General features: G+C 52.4%; 1 protein-coding gene across 6 annotated transcripts in view; it reads left to right on the top strand.

The window, feature by feature from the left end:
* ERBB2 (erb-b2 receptor tyrosine kinase 2) overlaps positions 1-22,650 on the top strand; it is a 40,379-nt gene that overhangs the window by 3,949 nt on the left and 13,780 nt on the right. Inside the window, exons 1-11 of one of the 6 annotated variants that reach the window (XM_055388203.2) lie at positions 7,693-8,043; positions 14,730-14,881; positions 16,063-16,276; positions 17,060-17,194; positions 17,555-17,623; positions 17,828-17,943; positions 18,082-18,223; positions 19,669-19,788; positions 20,063-20,189; positions 20,285-20,286; positions 20,912-21,026. In XM_055388203.2, coding sequence (XP_055244178.2) covers positions 7,971-8,043; positions 14,730-14,881; positions 16,063-16,276; positions 17,060-17,194; positions 17,555-17,623; positions 17,828-17,943; positions 18,082-18,223; positions 19,669-19,788; positions 20,063-20,189; positions 20,285-20,286; positions 20,912-21,026 — 1,265 coding nt within the window. In that variant the 5' untranslated portion in view covers positions 7,693-7,970. Of the gene's footprint in view, positions 1-1,148; positions 1,214-2,751; positions 2,946-7,656; positions 8,044-14,729; positions 14,945-16,062; positions 16,277-17,059; positions 17,195-17,554; positions 17,624-17,827; positions 17,944-18,081; positions 18,224-19,668; positions 19,789-20,062; positions 20,190-20,284; positions 20,287-20,911; positions 21,027-22,650 lie in introns of those variants that run through there. The other 5 variants (XM_019027084.3, XM_055388200.2, XM_004041820.4 and 2 more) reach the window with 5 other exon arrangements.

Raw genomic sequence — 22,650 nt, 5'->3', positions numbered from 1 at the left:
AGTGCTGGGATTATAGGCATGAGCCATCACACCTGGCCAAATATTTTTGATAAGTATCAAGTGCACAGTGCAGAACAAAATGTGTGTGTGTGTATGCATGTGTATGTACACCTATACACTTATATACAGTACCCCATGTGAAGAAAAATAAGGGTACGTGTTACGCGCGTAGTATTATGGTTGTTATTTTTGAGAATATATCTAGAAAGATAAAAAAGAAAGTGGAAATAGTTCTTGCCTCTGGTGGGAAGTGGGACTATGTGTCTGATCAATAGGGAAGTAAGGAACACTTTTTTTTTTTTTTTTTTGAGACGGAGTTTTTGCTCTTGTTGCCCAGGTTGGAGTGCAATGGCGCGATCTTAGCTCACTGCAACCTCTGCCTCCCAGGTTCAAGCGATTCTCCTGCCTCAGCCTCCTGAGTAGCTGGGATTATAGGCATGCGCCTCCACGCCTGGCTAATTTTGTATTTTTAGTAAAGACGGGGTTTCTCCATGTTGGTCAGGCTGGTCTTGAACTCCCCACCTCAGGTGATCTGCCTGCCTCAGCCTCCCAAAGTGCTAGGATTACAGGCGTGAGCCACCGTGCCTGGCCAGGAACGCTTTTTATTTTTGTACCTTTAAAAGTGTGTACCGTCTGTGTATATAATCAGTTAAAAACAAAGAAAAGCTGAGTGTGGTGGCTCATGCCTGTAATCCCAGCCCTTAAGGAGGCCGAGGCCGGCGGCAGATCACCTGAGGTCAGGAGTTCAAGACCAGCCTGACCAAAATGGTGAAAACTCATCTCTACAAAAATACAAAAATTAGCCGGGCATGATGGCAAGTACCTGTAATCCCAGCTACTTGGGAGGCTGAGGTGGGAGACTTGCTTGAACCTAGGAGGCAGAGATTGCAGTGAGCGAAGACTGTACCACTGCACTCCAGCCTGGGCAACAGAGCAAGTCTCTGTCTCAAAACAAAAACAAAAACACAAAGAAAAAATGTAAAAACAGTTTCATGCAGTAGCAAGCATCAAGTTAAATACAGTTGACCCTTGAACAACACAGGTTTGAATTGCACGGGTCCATTTATACTCACATTTCTTCCACCTCTGCCACCCCCAAAATAGCAAGACCAACCCCATCTCTTTTCCTTTCTCTTCCCCCTCCTCAGCCTACTCAATGTGAAAATGATGAGGATGAAAACCTTTGTGATGATCCACTTCCACTTAATGAATGGTAAATATGTTTTTTCTTACTGATGATTTTCTTAGTAGCATTTTCTTTTCTCTAGCTTCCTTTATTGTAAAAATACAGTATATAACACATATCACATACAAAATGTGTGTAAATGGACTGTTTGCTATTGATAAGGATTCTGGTAAACAGTAGACTATTAGTTTTTTTCGTTTTGTGACAAGGTCTCCCTCTGTCGCCCAGCCTGGAGTGCCGTGGTGTGATCATGGCTCACTGCAGCCAAAAACTTCTGGGCTAAAGCAATCCTCTACTAAAAATACAAAAATTAGCCAGGCATGGTGGTGCGCTTCTGTAATCCCAGCTACTCAGGAGGCTGAGGCAGGAGAATTGCTTGAACCCGGGAGGCGGAGGTTGCAGTGAGCTGAGATTGCACCGTTGCGTTCCAGCCTGGGCAACAGAGCGAGACTCCATCTCAAAAATAAAATAATAATAATAATAATAGGGCTGGGTGTGGTGGCTCATGCCTGTAATCCCAGCACTTTGGGAGGCCAAGGCGGACAGATCACCTGAGGTCAGGAGTCTCAATTAAAAAATAAATAGGCCGGGCACAGTGGCTCATGCCCATAATCCCAGCACTTTGGGAGGCCGAGGTGGGCAGATCACCTGAGGTCAGGAGTTTGAGACCAGCCTGGCCAACATGGAGAAACGCTGCCTTTATCAAAAATACAAAAATTAGCTGGATGTGGTGGTGCATGCCTATAATCCCAGTAATCCCAGCTACTCGGAAGGCTGAGGCAGGAGAATCACTCGAATCCGGGACACAGAGGTTGCAGTGAGCCGACATCATACCACTGTGCTCCAGCCTGGGTGACAGTGAGACTCTGTCTCAGAAAAAAAAAAAAAAAAAAAATATATATATATATATGTATATATATAAAATAAAATAAATAATAATAAAACATTTACTTTGGCTGCTGTTGCTGCGGGGAGAATTGCAGGGTGTCAAAAGTAGCACTGGTGGAAGGGTAGTGATCAAAGTCTGGTGCTTTAGCCCAAAGGAGAAATGATAGAGACTCAGACTAGCTGGTGATGGAGGTAGAATAAGCATAAATGTATTAAAAAGAGGAGTTGATAGATCTTAAAGAATGATTGGATTTGAAGGGCAAAGGAAGAGAAGAATCAACCAGGTGGGTTCAGTGAATGAAACCATCAGAAACGAATTGTCCCCTGAAATCAAGACTTTGTGATTGCCATAGTTGTACGCTTCTCAAAGGTTCCTCGTCTCCTCTTCCTTGGACCAAAAGTCAGAGGCAAGAATGCCCTCATTCATACCCCAGTGGTCTATACCTCCAGGAGCAAGTCGAGTGGGCAAGTGATGTCCTGAAAGGCCCAGTGGATCAGTGGAATGAAGCGGGCAGGAAGACTTAGTGCTCCTGAAACAAGGAATCCAGAATCCAGGAGAGGGATGGCTCAGTGGGGCTTTCAAGGGACAAGTGTGGGGGTTGAAGGGGTCACTGTCCCTATACCAAATCCAAAAATATTGTGACCAGGAACCATTCTGTCCAACTCTTCTATTTCAGATGGCAAAGCAAAGCCATATTCAAGGCCACATGCAAAGCTACTCCCTGAGCAAAGAGTCACAGATAAAACGGGGGCACCAGTAGAATGGCCAGGACAAACGCAGTGCAGCACAGAGACTCAGACCCTGACAGCCATGCCTGCGCAGGCAGTGATGAGAGTGACATGTACTGTTGTGGACATGCACAAAAGCGAGGTGAGTCCCAGGACAGAAGAGTGCTTTTTGTTTCAGCAGAGCAGCCTGGGGAGAGATAAAAGCTACTCCTGGGGCCTGGGCCTGCATTCCTGAGATGCGGGTAAGAGGGGCCCAGGGTCAGAGTGTCTGGCAAGCTTGGCTCTGCCCCTTTGCTGTCCTGGAGACTAGGGCTAACCCTGGGCTCAGGGAGTGGCCTCCCCATGGTTAGGATACAAGTGCTCATCAAGGGCCACCCCTAGGAAGGACCAATTTTCCTATCAGAAAGCTTCTAAGTTATCCTCCTTTGGCCCAAAGGGACACCTCAAGCCTACTCTGAGGAACTCTTTCCAATGAGCTAATTCCTACAGTCACTTCCCCAGCAACCTGTGCCTCAGCCTCAAGGCACTGTGGGGTAGGCCTCAGTTTGTGGCCTGGACCTCGGACTGTGGACCAGACGACTCCTCCCGATTTCTGTTTGTTTTCAGTCCTCTGACCCCAAGCTGGCTGGTGAAGTAGGTAGAGGGAGAAGACTTTGGTGCATGCGTACACACACACACACACACACACACACACGTCTCCTGTGCCCCCCAGTCTCCATGGCTGGTCAATGATTGACTGGCATTTCACAGGCCGCTGGTTGCAGCCCCAGCCTGTTGACTTAGAGGTCACCCTCGGAAGCTAGAGCCCTGTCCTGCCTCTTCAGTGTCAGTGGTCACTCCACTGCCCACAGGCTGGGGTCTTGGGCAAAACACACGCATCTGCCCTGATCTGAGTTTGCTGCCCTCTGTCCCGCAGTCAGCCCCACTCTGTTCCCACTCCCTCTCCCCAGCCCCCTAGCTAGACCCCTCTCACCAGCACCCCTTTCCCTTCCCTGAGGGTCCCCCTCGCTGTCTTTGTCCCTCAGACATCCTCTTTCCTGGGCTCTCCTGCCAGGCCCTGCTGGAGGGACAGTTAAGGAGGAAATCAAATCAGCAGCGCCCACCCCTGCCCCCCTTCCTCTCCTCTTGTCAGACACCAGATGAGGTTTTTTCCTCTGGCTTCCCAGCTCTGAATGGGCTCATTCTTTTTCAGAGGCTCGGCCCCTCTCGAGCCTCCTCCCCAGGGCGTGAGTTCTGACCCCAGCTCCTCCCCCCATCCCCACTCCAGCTTGCTCCACCCTCTCTACCGCCCACCGGGACTGGGCATTGTCTGCCAGTCCGGGTTTCTTCCTGGGATTTGGGATGCAGAGAGGATGGGTTTGCTTGGGCGGGTGGGCGGGGGGGGGGGGGGCGGTGGAGAGTGAAGCGGGGAAGGCAGGATCTTTGTAGAGGGAGGGACGTACAGTTACCTGGACTTCTTTCCTCTGTCTCTCCTCTTGGTACCCTTGACTGGGGCTCTTGAGGGTGATGGGTGAAGCCAAATCTGCCATGGCTCAGTTCCCAGCTCAGCTCTGTGACCTTGGGAAAGTTCCTTTAGCTCGTGGAATCTCAAGGCTCAAGGTTCCTCTTCTGCAAAATGGGGAATGATAACACCTGCCTCCTCTGGAGTCTTGGGGACTCAGTGTTCTGAGGAACGTGGCTGTAGGTCAGAGTGGCACAGAGTAGAGCCCAATGAAGCATGGCGTCCACAGTAGCTTTTCTGACTGGACTAACCTTTCCAGACACAACAGCAGGGCAGGGGTGGGGCCTGGGGAGAAAGGACACCTCTAACCCTGATCCTAACATCCCGATGGCCTCTAAGGCCGCCTGCACACTCATCCAGGTGCAAGCCCTCCAAGGTGTGGTGTGATGAACCAGTGACTCCCGGAGCCAGGTCAGCGCATCCTCTTCCCGCAGGGCTGTAAGCTGCAGGACTGAGAGGCAGGTTGACCAGGTCCTGGGCTGGATGATGGGGTGAGAGTAAGGGGTCAGTTTTGATACATGCTCAACTTTTCTCTCTAGCCCTAAGACATCCTGGGCAAATTGCTTACCTCAGTTCCCCTGATCCTCACCCTAACCCTAACACCAGCTCAAGAGAAAATAGGGATATTGATGGCCATCCAGAAGGGCTGCTGTGTTCCATACACAGCAATATTTCTCGAATGTTTGTGACAGCGGTCCAAGGAATAAGCCAATTTTACATTATCACTCTGGATACCTGTACAAAACTCCACCTTATCCTTACTATATGAATGTGCTAGGGTTTTTTTTTTTTTTTTTTTTTTTGAGACAGAGTTTCGCTCTTGTTGCCCAGGCTGGAGTACAATGGCGCGATCTTGGCTCACCGCAACCTCCACTTCCCAGGTTCAAGCGATTCACCTGCCTCAGCCTTCCCGAGTAGCTGGGATTACAGGCATGCGCCACCATGCCTGGCTAATTTTGTGTTTTTAGTAGAGACAGGGTTTCTCCATGTTGGTCAGGCTGGTACCGAACTCCCGACCTCAGGTGATCCACCTGCCTTGGCCTCCCAAAGTGCTGGGATTACAGGCATGAGCCACTGCACCCAGCTGTGCTAGGGTCTTTTTCTGTTCAATTCCTTTCTCTCTCTTGCTCTCTTTCTTTCTTTCAATGGAGTCTCACTCTGTCACCCAGGCTGGAGTGCAGTGGCAAGATCTCAGCTCACTGCAACCTCTGCCCTCTGAGTTCAAGCAATTCTCCTGCCTCAGCCTCCCGAGTAGCTGGGATTACAGGTGCCTGCCACCACACCTAGTTAATTTTTGTATTTTTAGTAGAGATGGGGTTTTGTCATGTTGGCCAGGCTGGTCTCGAACTCCTGACCTCGTGATCTGCCTGCCTTGGCCTCCCAAAGTGCTGGGATTACAGGCATGAGCCACCATACTCGGCCAACTTTGTATTACTTTCTTAAAGAGAGTTTCCCAAATTATATAAGCTTCAGGCCCCACAAAACCTAGATCTGCCCCCGTATAACTAAATCTGGGACCATTTATTGAGCAATTATTATGTGCCAAGTATTGTGCTGAGTGCTTCCAGAGCATTATCTCCTTTAACCCCAGCATAGTATGTCAGATGCTGTTTTACAGATAAGCCAACTGAGACCAGAGATGCTCGGTCACTTGCCCAAGGTGACATGACTGATATGGAATAGATTCAAGATTTTTTTTTTTTTTTTTGACACGGAGTCTCACTCTGTCTCCCAGGCTGGAGTGCAGAGGCGCAATCTCAGCTCACTGCAAGCTCTGCCTCCCAGGTTCACGCCATTCTCCTGCCTCAGCCTCCTGAGTAGCTGGGACTACAGGCGCCCGCCACCACGCCTGGCTAATTTTTTGTATTTTTAGCAGAGACAGGGTTTCACCGTGTTAGCCAGGATGGTCTCGATCTCCTGACCTCGTGATCCGCCTGCCTCGGCCTCCCGAAGTGCTGGGATTACAGGTGTGAGCCACCGCGCCTGGCCAGATTCAAGATTTGAACCCAGGTCCTCTTGGTCCCAGAGGCCCCTGTTTCTCAACCCCCTAGGATGGCATAGCAACCTGTCCCACAAGAGGTGCCTGCTTTAAGTGTGCTCAGCACATGGAAGCAAGTTTAGAAATGCAAGTGTATACCTGTAAAGAGGTGTGGGGGATGGGGGGGAGGGAAGAGAGAAAGAGATGCTGGTGTCCTTCATTCTCCAGTCCCTGATAGGTGCCTTTGATCCCTTCTTGACCAGTATAGCTGCATTCTTGGCTGGGACATTCCAACTAGAACTGCCAGATTTAGCACATAAAAATAAGGAGGCCCAGTTAAATTTGAATTTCAGATAAACAATGAATAATTTGTTAGTATAAATATGTCCCATGCAATATCTTGTTGAAATTAAAAAAAAAAAAAGTCTTCCTTCCATCCCCACCCCTACCACTAGGCCTAAGGAATAGGGTCAGGGGCTCCAAATAGAATGTGGTTGAGAAGTGGAATTAAGCAGTCTAATAGAAGGCAAGGGGCAAAGAAGAAACCTTGAATGCATTGGGTTCTGGGTGCCTTCTTAAATAAGCAAGAAGGATGCACTTTGAAGAATTGAGATAGAAGTCTTTTTGGGCTGGGTGCAGTTGCTCATGGTTGTAATTCCAGCACTTTGGGAGGCTGAGGCGGGAGGATCACCTGAGGTTGGGAGTTCAAGACCAGCCTGACCAACGTGGAGAAACCCCGTCTTTACTAAAAATACAAAAAATTAGCTGGTCATGGTGGCACATGCCTGTAATCCCAGCTGCTCGGGAGGCTGAGGCAGGAGAATCACTTGAACCAGGGAGGCAGAGGTTGTGGTGAGCAGAGATCGCGCCATTGCTCTCCAGCCTGGGCAACAAGAGCAAAAGTTCGTTTAAAAAAAAAAAAAAAAGTCCTTTCAATGTGACTGTCTCCTCCCAAATTTCTAGACCCTCTTAAGATCATGCTTTTCAGATACTTCAAAGATTCCAGAAGAGATGCCCGGGGGTCCTGGAAGCCACAAGGCAAACACAACACATCCCCCTCCTTGACTATCAATTTTACTAGAGGATGTGGTGGGAAAACCATTATTTGATATTAAAACAAATAGGCTTGGGATGGGTAGGATGCAAGCTCCCCAGGAAAGTTTAAGATAAAACCTGAGACTTAAAAGGGTGTTAAGAGTGGCAGCCTAGGGAATTTATCCCGGACTCCGGGGGAGGGGGCAGAGTCACCAGCCTCTTCATTTAGGGATTCTCCGAGGAAAAGTGTGAGAACGGCTGCAGGCAACCCAAGCGTCCCGGCGCTAGGAGGGACGCACCCAGGCCTGCGCGAAGAGAGGGAGAAAGTGAAGCTGGGAGTTGCCACTCCCAGACTTGTTGGAATGCAGTTGGAGGGGGCGAGCTGGGAGCGCGCTTGCTCCCAATCACAGGAGGAGGAGGAGGTGGAGGAGGAGGGCTGCTTGAGGAAGTATAAGAATGAAGTTGTGAAGCTGAGATTCCCCTCCATTGGGACCGGAGAAACCAGGGGAGCCCCCCGGGCAGCCGCGCGCCCCTTCCCACGGGGCCCTTTACTGCGCCGCGCGCCCGGCCCCCACCCCTCGCAGCACCCCGCGCCCCGCGCCCTCCCAGCCGGGTCCAGCCGGAGCCATGGGGCCGGAGCCGCAGTGAGCACCATGGAGCTGGCGGCCTTGTGCCGCTGGGGGCTCCTCCTCGCCCTCTTGCCCCCCGGAGCCGCGAGCACCCAAGGTGGGTCTGGTGTGGGGAGGGGACGGAGCAGCGGCGGGACCCTGCCCTCTGGATGCCCCGCCGAGGTCCCGCGGCCGGCGGGGCCAGAGGGGCCCGGACGAGCTCTCCCATCCCGAAGTTGTGGACAGTCGAGACGCTCAGGGCAGCCGGGCCCTCGGGCCCTCGGGCGGGAGGGGGCAGTTACACGGCAGCGGCTCGAGATGGCCCATCCAAGAGACTGGCGCTTTCCAGGCTCCGAGGGGCTCCGGGAACTTGTCAAAGAAGTTCTCTGAAATTGTTCAGAAAGTTTTCCCGCAAAGGGTGTATTGCGTAGAGCGCGCGCACGCGTGTTTCCCCCCTTCTTGAGCCCCCTCAAGCTTTCTCAAAGCCTTTCCAGTTGGCAGCCTCCGCCTCCGGGCTGGCCTGGGCTGGATTCCTTGGGGGGGTCCTCTGCCCTGCCCCTCCTCCAGCCCCTCCCCGCTCCCCTTCAGACGATTTTGGTTTGGTTGCTCCTGCTTCTGGCGGGGTCGGGTGTGTGTGTGTGTGGTGGGGTGGAGGGTGGCATAGCAACCTGTCCCAACCAGAGCCGGGGAGGAAAGGGTGGCCCGGAGGGTGGCCTCTTGCTGGGGTCTGGGTTGGGGGCGGGGGAGACGTTTGCTTTGAACAGATTCTTGGGGCCAGCTTAGGGACTGTGCTCTGTGACTTTTGGAGCGCGTGGACCATGGAGGGGTGGGGGTGGGTTTCTTGGGGTGTAAAGTGGGAGAGTTCCCAGAGAAGGAAGCTGAGAAATAAGGCCAGATGGGAGCCTAGGGAGGGCTGCGTTGTTCTGCTGCCTTTTCCTTGGTGCTGTGCGTGGGGAAGGGTGAGTGGGGGCAGTGTGTATCCTGACCCATCTGTCCACCTGTGTGCATTAATCATAAAAGCTAACATATAGCCTGGGCCAGGTATACTCTGCCAGGAACTGTTTGTGGTGTTTTGCATGCATTCTCCTTTAATCCTAGAACACCCCTATAGTGGAAGTTCTGCCAGCATTCTGGACTGAGTAGCAGTCCAGAGGTTGAGTAGCAGCTAGTAAGTGGTGGGGTCAAGATGGGACCCCAGGCAGTGCGACCCCCAACCATGCATTCGAAATCGCTATATGGATGAGTGCACCTGGAGCAATGAGGGACACTGCTCTCTGAGTCACTGGGCTGCAGGGGAGACAAAATGAAAGTGTTCTGGGAGTCGTGGGTGGTCTCCATAGGTCAGAGGGTCTGGGGAGGGAGTGGGTGTCATCGTGGCTGTGTGTTGCCCGAGGGGCCCTCTGTGAGTGAGTGCATGGCCGTGTTATCTCTGCATGTCTACACCAGGGTGTTCCTCAGTTGTGTGGTCTTTGTGTTTGTGTGTCTGGGCTTTGTGTTGCCAAACAGCAGTCTCTCTGCTGACTTGGGGACACAGGCTGAACTCTGTCCTCTGCAGGAACTCCCTTAAGGTGCTGGGCCAGATCTGCCATAAACAGAGGGAGGTAGCCTTCTATGGCCACGCCTTCTTGCTGAGGAAGAAGGTTCCTCTCTTCCAGGGAGTACATCCTTGCCCTCCCTGTTTCCCAGGCAAGCATCTTCACCTCTCACCTTCTGATGAGAAGGGTGAGGCCATACTGAGCTGTCAGGCTGAGCTGCTGCCCTTCCTCACCTTGGGCTGGGAGTTGATCAGGGAATGGCAGTTGCTGAAGAGCTGGATTTGAGGGCTGGCTTCTCTGGATGGGGCCTCTTCATGTCCTCACCCCTCAACCTGCACTATTGATTGTGTTGTGCAGGAGTTGGTTAAAAAGTCATTGCACAGCCTGGGCAACGAGGCAAAACTCTGTCTGTACAAAAAATACAAAAATTAGTTGGATGTGATGACATGTGCCTGTAGTCCCAGCTACTCTGGAGGCTGAGGCAGGAGGATCACCTGAGCCCAGGAAGTTGAGGCTTGCAGTGAGCTGTGATTGCAAATGCTCTCCAGCCTGGGTGACAGTGTGAGACTCCGTTTCAGAAAAAAAGTGTACCACCCAGCTGCCTCCAGCACCCAGATTTTACCCAAGGGGTGAGGTCTGGGGCAGGAATGTGGGGGAAGGGGAGGCCTAGGGGGAGCCCCAGAGGGATCAGGATTTTGCTGAGATCCTTTCTTAGAGGTATGGGTTTTAGAAATTGCAGCAAATACATCCTTTTAATCTTGCAGAACTCCTTCATATTTTAATTCCAGTATGATTCTTCCAACAGCCTCCTCTCTTTACTATACTTGGGGAAAGTACTCATTTTATTTGTCAAGAAAAAAAACAATTGAAAAGATAGGGATCAAATGTAAAAAGAAAAAATACGTGGCATTCCAAAGTCAAACACAAAGCATGTTTAATTTTCTCGTGGTTTGGGATTACCCATATTCCTGCTGTATGAACCTGTCTTGTCTTAACTTTTAAGAAATGTACGGTGTACTTCCTATATGCTAGGTTTTTATCCATGGTTTCATTTAATCTCTGTGACAGTCCTGTGAAGTAGGTGCACAGATGAGAAAATGGAAGTTCAGAGAAATGAAGCAACTTATCCAAGGCTCCCAGCTACCCAGTAATGTCCAGGGCATTTTTGGACTCTGATGAGGAGGCATTAAGAGGTGGTTAGAGTCTTATTCCAGCCAACAATAATGGGTTGAACAAAGCCTTAGGGGCAGGCAGGTGGCCAGATGGGAGGAGAAGCGCTCCTCTTGTTCAGGCGAATGACCTTTCCATCCACTTCTCTAGGCTGTAGAAAGTGGAACTGAGCTGGGGGGCCCTGAGGTTCCCTCCTGACTTCAGAGTCCTCTCCCTTCCTGTCCAGCCAATGCCTGTCTTCCTTTTGGGCCCTACCAGCATGACAGGGGGCTGCGGGCAGGAGGGGACAGAGGCCACGTTGACACACAGGGCTGTGGGTGAGAGAGACAGCTGAAGTGTCAGCGTGAGGGGCCAGTGTGGGGCTGCGGCTAGGAGGGCTGGGGTGGGGCCCGGGGTAGTTGTGCCTGTCCTTGGGTGATGGAATGATCTGGAAAGAGATTCCTTCCCTGCCCTCCACCTGTGAGAAGCCCCTCTAGAGTGACACCTCCATCTTATGTTTGGCCACCCATCCTCCCACTGGGAAGAGAGCCGAGGTGGGGTAAGGGATGTGTACTCTTTCAAGGAGTGGGAGAATTATTCTAGCGAATGTTTGTGTTGTCCCAGTTCTGTTTACAAAGCCTCGTCATGTTTACAGATGGCTGCGCAATTCATTACCTCATTTAACTCTCATGTACCTCCTCTGAGGGAGTAAGAGCTGTTACAGCCAAGTTTAGGTCAGTAAATATTCACCGAGTTGCAGGTACTGTAGGGCATAGAGATGAATCCGATTTAGCTTCTGCCCTGGAGGTCTGGGAACTTGCTCAAGATCACTCAGTGAGCAGCTGAGCTAGGGTTCTCAACTAAAGACCCTGGGCCCAGGCCCTGGTCTGATGTCAGGCCTGATACACCAGGTGTTTGTGGTCGGGGAATCCCAGTGTCACTTGAATGGGCTGTGACATTATGGGTCTGGGAGAGCTGAGCTTTGGGGACACAGGTCATTTTACTGTAGTATTCATGGAAACCAAGGGAAGTATTGGCTTTTCTGCTGTGAGCAAGAGGAGCAGCTGGGGCTGCAAGCTGGTGGGGAGGAGAGAACCCACCTGAGAGAAACCTCAGGACTGGGGTCAAGTCCTGACCACCAGAGTCCAGAGAGACATGAAGGACTGTGACCAGCTCTGAGCAGAGAGATGGATTCCATGACCTCAACTGGTCCCTTTTGTTCGGAGACTCGTGACTGGACTTCATTCATCCACTCATTCATTCATTCACTCAGCAGACACTTATCTAGCGCTCCCTGTGGCTGGTCCTGCCTCATACTGTCTTTGCTCTGGAGAATTGGAGGTTGGGGTTCCTGAGGGGCAGGGTCCTGGAGACAAGGACACTCCTGGGTAGAATTAGGACCTACCCCCCAGGAAATCAACGGGGACCGGGTGCCGTGGCTCACACCTGTAATCCCAGCACTTTGGGAGGCCGAGACGGGCGGATCACAAGGTCAGCAGTTCAGGACCAGCCTGGCCAACATGGTGAAACCCGCCTCAACTAAAAATACAAAAATTAGCCAGGTGTGGTGTCAGGCACCTGTAATCCCAGCTACTGAGGAGGCTGAGGCAGGAGAATTGCTTGAACCCGGGAGGCAGAGGTTGCAGTGAGCCGAGATTGCGCCACTGCACTCCAGCCTGGCGACAGGGCAAGACTCCGTCTCAAAAAAAGAAAATCAATGGGACAGGGCAGATATGGGGACAATGGTAAGAAGATGGGAGAGTGGGAGGGAGGTGTCAGGAAGGCCTTCTTGACTTCATGTAGGCTGGTGGGGGTGTTAGCCAGCAAGCCTCCAGTTCCCTGGGAACCGTTCTCAGGGTACCAATTTTACCACTGTCTGCAAACACTTTAAGATTCTTAATCAGACTCAAATTGGCCACAAATCAGGTAAACAAACTCACTAGTGGGGTGGGGCTACCACCCGTTCTGACCCTCCAGCCCAACCCAGCCCAGCCACCCTGCCCTCCGTAGAGCCTGTGGTGTTTATCGGTGGCATCGGGAGAATTAGTGTGTATTTATGTTGGCGTGGGGTGTGGGGTGGATTTGTGTGTGTGCAGTTAGGCCTAGTGGAAGGAATGTGGGATCTGAAGGCAGGCCGGCCTGAGTTCCAGTCCTGCCTGTTGCTCACAAGCTTTATGAGGCGAGAGCTAACCCCTGCCAGCCTCAGTTGTCTTGTTTGCAAGATGGAGGTTGCAGCCCCAGTCTCTGGAGCACGTTATGCAGATCCACCGAGAGTGCCTGCCAGGCACACAGTAGGTGCTCAGCTCAGTTACTGTGGCGGCCCACACTCCCCATTGTTGTTGTTTTCCTATTGCCTGGCGGCCACAGCTGGTATCCCTTGAAAAGGGCTACAGGGGGTGGAGTCGGACCCTGCCCCAGCCCTGTGGAGACCCTGGGCTTGGGCCAGGGCCTGGGGTCTGGGCCTGCAGACAGCTGTGTCTATAAAGCAGCTGAAGGGCTGAGGCCGGGGGAGGTCCTGGCAGCAGGGCGTTATTTTGGGCCTGGCCTGCCACCCCCAGCTCCTGTTTCTCTTGGGAGTCAGTTGGGGGAGGAAGCGTGGGGAAGAGGAGGGGGTGCAAGTGGGTGAGGCATGGAGTGGGGAGGCCTCCCTCAGGGACATGGACCCTTGAGTTCTATTTCTGTTCCTCCCTCCTGTTCCTCCCTCTTTGTCCGTATCTGCCTAGAGAGGTGGGAAGAGAGGCCACTCTGAGTATCACTAGAAGACCACCAGTTTGTGGCCACTGGCCACTGGCCCGGGCAGGGAACCTGGGGACTTGCCCTACCAGCCTCTCCCAGCAATCTGAAGGCAGGGGGTACCTCGTATTACCCCCTAGGATTTGACCTTAGGCTCCAACTTGCTGGGAGAGCAGTGCCCCTGGTGTCAGACCTCAAGCCAGCCCTTGTGCTGTCCCTGAATCTGCATGTAGCCTGTGGGAGGCGGAGCAGTGACCGGCAGGAATTCTGGGCAGCTCAGGCACCTGTGGGCCTGAGGGTGCCCTCTGCCCCCACCCTTCCGATCTCCTGGGCAAGACACGCCAGGTGATTCATCTCACCAGAGCAGAAAAACAAGTTCAACTGGGCACTTTCATCTCCCCTCACTGGCAGGCCTGGTGTGAGCTGCTACCCCGGCACCCCTCACCAGGGGTGCTTTACCTCCTCTAGTATTCCTGACCTTAGTGGGCATTTCTGGTCTCAGGGATACCAGGCTGAGGTCCAAGTGGGCCAGGTGTGGCAGTTCAGCCCTATGTCCCATGGCTGATGGCTGGCGCTGGGCAGGTATGCAGGGCTGACGTAGTGCCTTTGTGGCAGCAGTTTCGTGGCACACATTCTGCCAGCTGGTTCTGGAGTCTTGCCCTGAGGAGGTGGCCAGGGTGAGGGTGCCAGCACAGGAACCTTTGGCGCATGCTTCACCCTGGCCTGGGATCTGCAGCCTGGGTCCAGATGCCCACAACTGGAATCTGACACTCCTTTTCTCTTCATGGGGGACTCCCAGAGGTCTCTGCAATGACCAGGGCCCCGGTTGCCCCATGCCTTAGCTGCAACTCCAGCTGACCCTCCTTCCCCACTCTCTGGGTGGCATTACGGGGGTGTGGATCCCTTGCCAAGAGGTTGGCATGTGGGTGTGCTGGAATGGCATAGGGAGAATGCACCGAGTTTGTTTGCTTGGGAGAGGGGTAGGGGGTATCCAGAAGATTCATGATTCGTCATCGCCTCTCTTGGGGGATTTTTACCCCTTTGCCCTGAGTTGTGCCTTTGGGACAAAGGAAGCCTTTCTTTGCCAGCCAACACCCTGTACTGGCGAGCGAGCTCCCCAGGGCTGGCACGCTGGGGCAGCCTCTGAATGCACAGGGTGGGCCTAGTCAGAAGAAGCCTTTCCCCTGAAATCCCTCTACTTCCCAAGCACACAAGCTTTCTCCCTGCTGTTAAACCTGCAGTGTGCAAGGGACATGGGCGGAGGGGTCCTTCAGTCAGGCTTCTCCCTGTCTGAGGTGGCATGACTTGGAGTGAGTTTGGATGGGGTGGCCAGGTCTGAGAAGGTCCCCCACCAGTGTCCTCTGACCCATCTGCTCTCTCCTGCCAGTGTGCACCGGCACAGACATGAAGCTGCGGCTCCCTGCCAGTCCCGAGACCCATCTGGACATGCTCCGCCACCTCTACCAGGGCTGCCAGGTGGTGCAGGGAAACCTGGAACTCACCTACCTGCCCACCAATGCCAGCCTGTCCTTCCTGCAGGTGAGGCCCGTGGGCAACCCAGCCAGGCCCTGCCTCCAGCTGGGCTGAGCCCTCTGTTTACAGGTGGGTGGCAGAAGAAGGTGCCCTGCCCTTCTGTTTCCTCTCTTGTTGTGGTTTCTCAACCAGGAAGTCCTTTCTAACATCTAACCCCCATTCGTTTTACTGCAGAATCAGTTGACTCTCTCTATAACGTGGCTGGCCGAGGTCATGTCTGGATGGGATGCGTCTGTGTTTCCGCTAAATCTTGTGCTCTCTTGCCAGCATGATCATGTCCCCTGTCCACCTGCTCCAGCCACTATCCCTCTCCCACCTACAGCAGAAGAAAGGGCTGGTGAGAAAGGTGGATTACAGGCCCACTTCTGCCACTGACAAGCCCTATGAATGTGGCCTACACCCCCTTAGCTTCACTGAGTCTCAGTTTCCCTATCTGTATATTGGGAGCAGTTGTGAAGCTCAGAAGAGAAATGTCTGTGAAAAGGTTATGAACAGGAGGGAGAGTGCAAACCAACCTGCTGGATCATGTCCACAGACCCTGGAGTGGGGCCACATGCTTGGTTTGTCAAATTGCAGACGCCGGCCGGGTGCGATGGCTCATGCCTGTAATCCCAGCACTTTGGGAGGCCGAGGCGGACAGATCACTTGAGGTCGGGAGTTCGAGACCAGCCTGACCAACATGGAGAAACCCCGTCTCTACTGAAAATACAAAATTAGCCAGGCATGGTGGCACATGCCTATAATCCCAGCTACTTGGGAAGGCTGAGGCAGGAGAATCACTTGAACCTGGGAGACGGAGGTTGCGGTGAGCCTAGATCGTGCCATTGTACTCCAGCCTGGGCAACAAGAGTGAAACTCTGTCTCAAAAAAAAAAAAAATTTGCAGACGCCATCCCATCCAGGCCTTTGCTTTCACTGATGAAGAAACTGAGATACAGAGAGGGCAGGGCACCTGTTCGGAGTTTATGAAATGCCCCCCCACCATTATCTTTCTTGATCATATAAGAATCTGGTGAGGCAAGGTAGGGCGTGATCTTTATCTCTATTTTATCGTTTTATTTAAGCGGGAACAGGACTGCTCAGTGGCTGGGGGCCTTGCCCAAGATCTCCAAGTACTGGGGAATCCCAGGGAGGCCCTGGGGGGTGGCAGTGTTCCTATTTCAGCCCCACCCTGCTTCCCCCTCCCAGGATATCCAGGAGGTGCAGGGCTACGTGCTCATCGCTCACAACCAAGTGAGGCAGGTCCCACTACAGAGGCTGCGGATTGTGCGAGGCACCCAGCTCTTTGAGGACAACTATGCCCTGGCCGTGCTAGACAATGGAGACCCGCTGAACAATACCACCCCTGTCACAGGGGCCTCCTCAGGAGGCCTGCGGGAGCTGCAGCTTCGAAGCCTCACAGGTGGCCTTCACCGTCATTGAAACCTTCTCTTGGTTATTCAGAGCTGACCAGGGCCACTGCTAACCAGGGGGAGGCTTTGTGTGCATTAGAAGTGGTGTCCCTTCTGGGCAGACGCAGGCAGAGCCCGGGAAGATGCCCTCAGAAGATTGGAAAAAGATTCCCCTTCTTCCTGGGAAGTTGCAGCTTGCGTCAGCACATATAATTCAATCGTGAGAATGCAGGCTGGGTTTTTGCCCCCACTTGGCTGAGTGAAGTGTACAGTGAACAACCTATGTAACTATTTGCTGGCCCTGGAGCCAACTCTGCCCCAGAGTCTGGGTGCCAGGTGCTTTGCCCGCATGGCCCATTTCAGTCATGCTGCAGTCCTGTCAGGAAAGAATCAGTGTTATTCTCATTCTACATATGAGAAAACTGAGGCTTGCAGATATAAGGGCCAAAAGTTACACAGCTAGTGAGTGATGGGGCTGAGTTTCAGACTCCACAGTCTCTTAACCACCAAGCAGCATGCCCAGAGTAGAGGTGAGAGGGAAGGAGAGAGCTGCGGTCCACATGAGCATCTGGACCTAGCATGGACAACTCACTCCTCCCTGGCTCTCGCTTTGTTCTTGTTGTGGGTGTGGTGGTGGTGGGACTCAAAGACGGTGAAGATAGCTTTCTCTCCTCCCTGGGGAATCTGGGGGTTGTTTAAAAGGCCTGCTCCTCTTTTAGAAGGCAGGAGGGCCCCAAGGGAAGCAGAAGGTGACAGAAGGGGAAAGGGTCCTCTGATCATTGCTCACCCCACAGAGATCTTGAAAGGAGGGGTCTTGATCCAGCGGAACCCCGAGCTCTGCTACCAGGACACGATTTTGTGGAAGGACATCTTCCACAAGAACAATCAGCTGGCTCTCACACTGATAGACACCAACCGCTCTCGGGCCTGTAAGCCGTGCCCCTCCCTGCTGCCTCTTCTCTCAGACAGCCTGACCCCAGCCCCAAACTCCCAACTTACAACCCAGTGCCTGCCCACCACTGCCCCAGCCACCTACACCACCCATTTCCTCCCTCTCTGTCCCTCCTGCCATCTCTCTGTGCCTCTGCATCTCTGGGGTTCTCTGTCTTGTCTCCCTCTGCTTATAGGTTGTGCCTCTGGTTTGGGGGCCTCTCAGCCTGTCTGGATCCCTCCCTTGCTGTGCAGTTGGCCTCGTGGCCTCTGCTGCTGTTTGTGCCTCTCTCCGTTATTAACCCGTCCTCTCGCTGTTAGACATCTCTCTCACTGCCTGTCTCTGGTTCTGTCCTCAGGCCACCCCTGTTCTCCGGTGTGTAAGGGCTCCCGCTGCTGGGGAGAGAGTTCTGAGGATTGTCAGAGCCGTGAGTCTCAGGGAGGCCTGGAGTCAGGGAAGGGGAGGGCCGGGGCCGGGTGGAATGCAGGTGTCATACAGGTGACATGGGAGGGGTGGGATAACAGGCTTGGGATGTCTCCCCTGGGCCAGGTAGTCTCCCTAGAAGGTGATGCTGATGAGGGTCTGGTGCCCAGGGCGCCACTCAGCCCTCATCCTACCCTTTGCCCAACAGTGACACGCACTGTCTGTGCCGGTGGCTGTGCCCGCTGCAAGGGGCCACTGCCCACTGACTGCTGCCATGAGCAGTGTGCTGCCGGCTGCACGGGCCCCAAGCACTCTGACTGCCTGGTATGTGCCTCTGCTTTGTGCCCAATGTGCTCTACCCCCCAGGATGTAAGGGGTGGGCACCCTGCCTGGTACTGCCCTATTGCCCCTGGCACACCAGGGCAAAACAGCAGAGTGAAAGCCAGCCACCTGTCCCCCCAGGCCTGCCTCCACTTCAACCACAGTGGCATCTGTGAGCTGCACTGCCCAGCCCTGGTCACCTACAACACAGACACGTTTGAGTCCATGCCCAATCCCGAGGGCCGGTATACATTCGGCGCCAGCTGTGTGACTGCCTGTCCCTGTGAGTGCCAGGGAGAAACACAGTTTTCATCATTTTGGTGGGGAGGTTTGTTTCTGTAAGTGGGAGCATATGGGGAGCACTGTCTGCATCTTGCTTTGAGAGCTGGTCATGACAGTTCCTGCCGAGCTGCCTTGTTCTTTCAACAGCTGTGGAGCAGGTGGCAGTAAGGAGAGGCAGCTAAGAGCCCAGACTTGGGAGCCAGACTGCCTGGGTTTGAAACCCAGCTCTATCAGTTAGTAGGCACGTGGCCCTCTAGCTGTGCCTCAGTTTCCTCATCAGTAAAATGGGGGCAAGAATAGTCCCAACTGCATAAGATGGTTATAACATTTGAAAGAGTTAATATTTGTAAAGCTCTTAGAACAGTGCCTGGTGTGTACTAAGTGCTCCTAAATGTTAGCTTTTATTCTATAGCCTGGCGAGGTCAGTTTTACCTTTCGTTTTGTTTTTGAGACTGAATTTAGTTAGCTCGATCGCAGTGGCGCGATCTCGGCTCACTGCAACCTCCGCCTCCCAGGTTCGTGCTATTCTCGTGTCTCAGCCTCCTGAGTAGCTGGGATTACAGGCGTGCACCACCATGCCTGGCTAAATTTTGTATTTTTAGTAGAGACAGGGTTTCACCACGTTGGCCAGACTGGTCTCGAACTCCTGACTTCAGGCGATCCACCTGCCTCGGCCTCTGAAAGTGCTGGGATTACAGGCGTGAGCCACTGCACCCGGACTTTTTTTTTTGGCAGAGTCTCGCTCCATTGCCCAGGCTGGAGTGCAGTGGTGCAATTTTGGCTCACTGCAACCTCTGCCTTCCGCATTCAAGCAATTCTTGTGCCTCAGACTCTTGAGTAGGTGGAACTACAGGCATGCACCACCATGGCTGGGTAATTTTTGTATTTTTAGTAGAGACGGAGTTTCACTATGTTGGCCAAGCTGGTCTCGAACTCCTGACCTCAAGTGATCCGCCCGCCTTGGTCTCCCAAAGTGCTGGGATTACAGGCATGAGCCATCGTGCCTGGCCTAGCTCAGTTTTATTTAACAGATCACCTATTTACTGATGGGCGTTTATGGACTGGGCTCAGACCTGGGGAACCTCTTTCCTCCTCTCACAGGAACAGGAGTGGGTCTTCAGATCCTGGCTGACTGTGTTAGGAAGAGGACAAAATGTAGAGCCAGACCATTTGGGTTCAAATCCTCGCTCCTCCACTCACTAGCACAATGACCTTGAATAATTTACAGAACTCTCTGCTTTGGTCTCCCTTTTTGCAAAATGGGAATCTCACAGTGCTGATCCCGTCCGGTTGTTGTGAGGGGTAAATGGATGTCAGGTGCTGATGCGTGGTAGGGCATTTAAGTATTGGTTGATATTATTCTTCTTGTGCCTGGGCACGGTAATGCTGCTCATGGTGGTGCACGAAGGGCCAGGGTATGTGGCTACATGTTCCTGATCTTCTTAGACAACTACCTTTCTACGGACGTGGGATCCTGCACCCTCGTCTGCCCCCTGCACAACCAAGAGGTGACAGCAGAGGATGGAACACAGCGGTGTGAGAAGTGCAGCAAGCCCTGTGCCCGAGGTACCCACTCACTGCCCCTGAGGCCAGCTGCAGTTCCTGTCCCTCTGCGCATGCAGCCTGGCCCAGCCCACCCTGTCCTATCCTTCCTCAGACCCTCTTGGGACCTAGTCTCTGCCTTCTACTCTCTACCCCTGGCCCCCCTCAGCCCTACAAGTGTCCCTATATCCCCTGTCAGTGTGGGGAGGGGCCTGGACCCTGATGCTCATGTGGCTGTTGACCTGTCCCGGTATGAAGGCTGAGACGGCCCCTTCCCCACCCACCCCCACCTCCTCAGTGTGCTATGGTCTGGGCATGGAGCACTTGCGAGAGGTGAGGGCAGTTACCAGTGCCAATATCCAGGAGTTTGCTGGCTGCAAGAAGATCTTTGGGAGCCTGGCATTTCTGCCGGAGAGCTTTGATGGGTAAGAGTGGGCACGATGACCTGAAACAGTGTCAGGGCAGACAGAGTCCTGAGGATCCAGATGTGGCAGCATCTCTTGGGGATGGCAGGAGACAGAAGTGGGGGGATCAAGAAAGCAAAGAAAGCAGATGGGAGACCAGAGGAGCAGGGCCTTTGGTGGGTGGGGGTGATTATTTTTGTAAATGACATGCTATCCGTGAACAAGGACTTGTATGGAGGTCAGACCATCTAGATAAAGTAAAATTCCCTTTGAGTTCATAGCAGCTTTATTCAAAATATCCCCAAATTGGAAATAACTCAAATGTGCATCACTAGGTGAAGGAATAAACAAGTGGCAGTGTATCCATTTGGTGAAGTTCTACTTAGCAACCAAAGGAAACGAACTACCGATACAACATAAATGAATCTCAGAAACATTACATTGAGCAAAAGAAGCCAGAGACAAGATTCCATACTGTCTGATCCCCTTTATGTGAGGCTCTGAACTGAAAAAACCACTCTGTGGTGGGAGAGATCAGAACGGTGGTTGCCCCAGGGTGGGGGGCTTCAAAAGGGAGGCACACAAGGACATTTCTGGGGTAATAGAAATGTTCTGTATATTGATTGGGGTAGTGGATACATGAGTGAATCCATTTGTCAAAACTCATCAAACTGTGTGATAAGAGTCTGTGCATTTTATTTATTTTATTTTTATTTTATTTCATTTTATTTTTTGAGATGGAGTCTCGCTCTGTCAGCAGGCTGGAGTGCAGTGGTACGATCTCGGCTCACTGCAACCTCTGCCTCCTGGATTCAAGCAATTCTCCTGCCTCAGTCTCCTGAGTAGCTGGGACTACAGGTGTGTGCCACCATGCCCAGCTAATTTTTGTATTTTTAATAGAGATGGGGTTTCACCATGTTGGCAAGGATGGTCTCGATCTCTTGACGTCGTGATCTGCCCGCCTCAGCCTCCCAAAGTGCTGGGATTACAGGCGTGAGCCACCACACCTGGTGCATTTTATTGTATATAAGTTATACTTCAATAAGAAATGAATTGGGGCCAGGCACGGTGGCTCACGCCTGTAATCCCAGCACTTTGGGAGGCCGAGGCAGGCAGATCACTTGAGGTCAGGAGTTCAAGACCAGCCTGGCCAACATGGTGAAACCCCATCTCTACTAAAAAATATAAAAAATTAGCCAGGCTTCCTGGCATGCGCCTGTAGTCCCAGCAACTTGGGAGGCTGAGGCAGGAGAATTGCACGAACTCGGGAGGTGGAGGTTGTAGTGAGCTGAGATTTCGCTATTGCACTCCAGCCTGGGCGACAGAGTGAGACTCTGTCTCAAAAAAAAAAAAAAAAAAAAAAAAGGGTCAGGCGCCGTGGTGCACACCTGTAATCCCAGCACTTTGGGAGGCTGAAGCAGGAAGATTGCTTGAGCCCAGGAATTCAAGACCAGCGTGGGCAACATAGTGAGATCCCATCTCTACAAAAAAACACAAAAAATTAGCCAGGCATGGTGGTACGCACCTGTAGTCTCAGCTACTAGGGAGACTGAGGTGGGAGAATCACCTGAGCCTGGGAGGTGGAGGTTGCAGTGGGTTGAAGTCATGCCACCGTACTCCAGCCTGGGTGACAGAATGAGACCCTGTCTCAAAAAAAAAAAAAAAAAAAAAAATTCCCTTTCACACTTCCTTTACCTCCACTCCCCTTTCCAGAGGGGACCATGGTTAACAGTGTGTGTGTTCACCTAGACCGTTTATGCATCTGTAGACACACACACAGTGAAGTGTGGTTTTCATCGTTTTGGTGGGGAGGTTGGTTTCTGTAAATGGGAACATATAGGGAGCACTGTCTGCACCTTGCTTTGAGAGCCGGTCATGACAGTTCCCGTTGAACTGCCTTGTTCTTTCAATAGCTGCAGAGCAGGTGGCGGCAAGGAGAGGCAGCTAAGAGCCCAGACTTGTGAGCCAGACTGCCTAGGTTTGAAACCCGGCTCTACCACTTACTAGGCATGTGACCCTTGTGCTGTGCCTCAGTTTCTTCATCTGTAAAGTGGGGGCAAGAACAGTCCCAACTTCATAAGATGGTTATACCACTATGCCTGGCCAGATGATTATAAAGTTTGAATGAGTTAATATTTGTAAAACTTTTAGAACAGTGCCTGGCAGATACTAGGTGCTCCTAAATGTTGGTTTTTATTATGTGGCTGGGTGGCTCAGGGTTTTATTTAACAGCTCCCCTATTTACTAATAGACATTTAGATCATGTTCCATTTTCACTCTTACAAACAGTTCCACTTTGTGTGTGGCTCTGGGAACATGGGCCAGTGTCTCCCTAGGCCACATTCCTAGAAATAAGATTTCTTTTTTTTTTTTTTTTGAGACAGAGTCTCGCTTTATCGCCAGGCTGGTGTGCAGTAGTGTGATCTCGGCCCACTGCAACCTCTGCCTCCCAGGTTCAAGTGATTCTCCTGCCTCAGCCTCT

This window comes from Gorilla gorilla, chromosome 4, assembly GCF_029281585.2.
Source record: "Gorilla gorilla gorilla isolate KB3781 chromosome 4, NHGRI_mGorGor1-v2.1_pri, whole genome shotgun sequence".
Taxonomy (NCBI): domain Eukaryota; kingdom Metazoa; phylum Chordata; class Mammalia; order Primates; family Hominidae; genus Gorilla; species Gorilla gorilla.
Note: the sequence above shows the minus strand (reverse complement) of the source record. Positions and strands in the feature narration are given on the sequence as shown.